The sequence below is a fragment of the Pteropus vampyrus genome, unplaced genomic scaffold, assembly GCF_000151845.1.
Source record: "Pteropus vampyrus isolate Shadow unplaced genomic scaffold, Pvam_2.0 Scaffold1752, whole genome shotgun sequence".
In the NCBI taxonomy this organism is placed as follows: Eukaryota; Metazoa; Chordata; class Mammalia; order Chiroptera; family Pteropodidae; genus Pteropus; species Pteropus vampyrus.
The window spans coordinates 8,766-9,911 of NW_011890533.1; the positions used below are offsets into that span (position 1 = coordinate 8,766).

A 1,146-nucleotide genomic window follows, 5' to 3' on the forward strand; every position below is an offset into this window, starting at 1 on the left:
GACGCTCAGTGAGAGATGTCGGATGCACAAGGCCACATGGTGTGATCCCATTTACGTGACATGTCCAAAACAGGCACATCCATGGGGAAAGGAAGTGGGTGAGTGGGTGTCGGGCTGGGGTGACAGCTCATGGGGACGAGATCTCTCTTTGGGGTGATGGAACGTTCTGGAACTAGACAGAGGGGGTGGGTGCACGACCCTGTGAAAGCACCAAATGCCCCTGAATCGTGCGCTTTAAAGGAAACGGCCAACGCGTTCTGCGGATTGTTTTCTCGCCCCCGTCTGTGGAGCTGCCCGCGCACGCGGTGCCACCGCCCTCAGCCTCACGGGTCCCGTTCCTGCCGGGCCCGGCGACCGTGGACAGGAATTGCTGTCCTCCATTTTAGTATAAAAAGGAAAAACACTTATTTCAAAAATTCAAACAGCGCGGAGGTAAATAAAGTGGAGGTGAGATCCGTCCCCTCCCGTCCCTGAACCACGTCCCCAACTTCTATCCGCATCTGCCGTAAGAGGGACGTGAGCGGACAGCGGGGACAAAGTGCCTGCCTCCTGCTGGCCCTTTCGGTGGGGCCCGAGGTGGCCTTTGCTGGGGCTTCTAGGGAGGGACCCCAGGGTCTGGGGGGAGTTCGGTGTTTGAGAATCCCCGTGGGCTGCAGGGCCACCCCAGTGACCCGTGACACGGGTTTCCGCTGAGGAAACGGGCTCAGAGGCGTCGGGCGAGGTGCGCAGCGATGGGGCCCGCTTCCCGCCCGGCCGCCCGCCGCTGAGGGTCTCACCTTGATGCGCTCGATCCCAGCCTCGATGCGGAGCTGCTCCACCAGCTTCCGGGCCTGGGCGATGTTGTTAGTGGCTGACATTGTCTGCCATCGGCTCCGGCCCCACGTCCAGAGCTGCGGGGGAAGCAGACAGCGTGAGCTTCTGGGGCCACGAGGCAGAGGCAGGACGCCCCCTCCGGAAGCCCCCCGCCCCATCTGGGGACTGGCCACGTTGTCTGTGTCCCCAGGTCGAGGGTGGGAGGCCTGTCCGAGCCCCTCTTCTCCCCGAGTCCCCTCCTGTGGCCAGTCGCTGGTCGTCACCATCAGGGGGCCCCAGGAGAGTCCCTGAAAACACAGCGGCGGCTCCTGGGAGATTCAGCTGAGGACTCGG

At 63.0% G+C, this 1,146-nt stretch overlaps 1 protein-coding gene across 1 annotated transcript in view; it reads right to left on the minus strand.

Annotated features, from left to right (window-relative positions):
- LOC105310269 (guanine nucleotide-binding protein G(I)/G(S)/G(O) subunit gamma-7) overlaps positions 1–897 on the minus strand; it is a gene marked incomplete at its 3' end in the record, with an annotated part of 6,300 nt that extends 5,403 nt beyond the window's left edge. The window contains exon 1 of the mRNA XM_011386462.2: positions 777–897. Within this exon, the coding sequence (XP_011384764.1) occupies positions 777–857 (81 nt within the window). The remainder of the gene's footprint in view (positions 1–776) is intronic.
- Between the last annotated feature and the right edge of the window lie 249 nt (positions 898–1,146).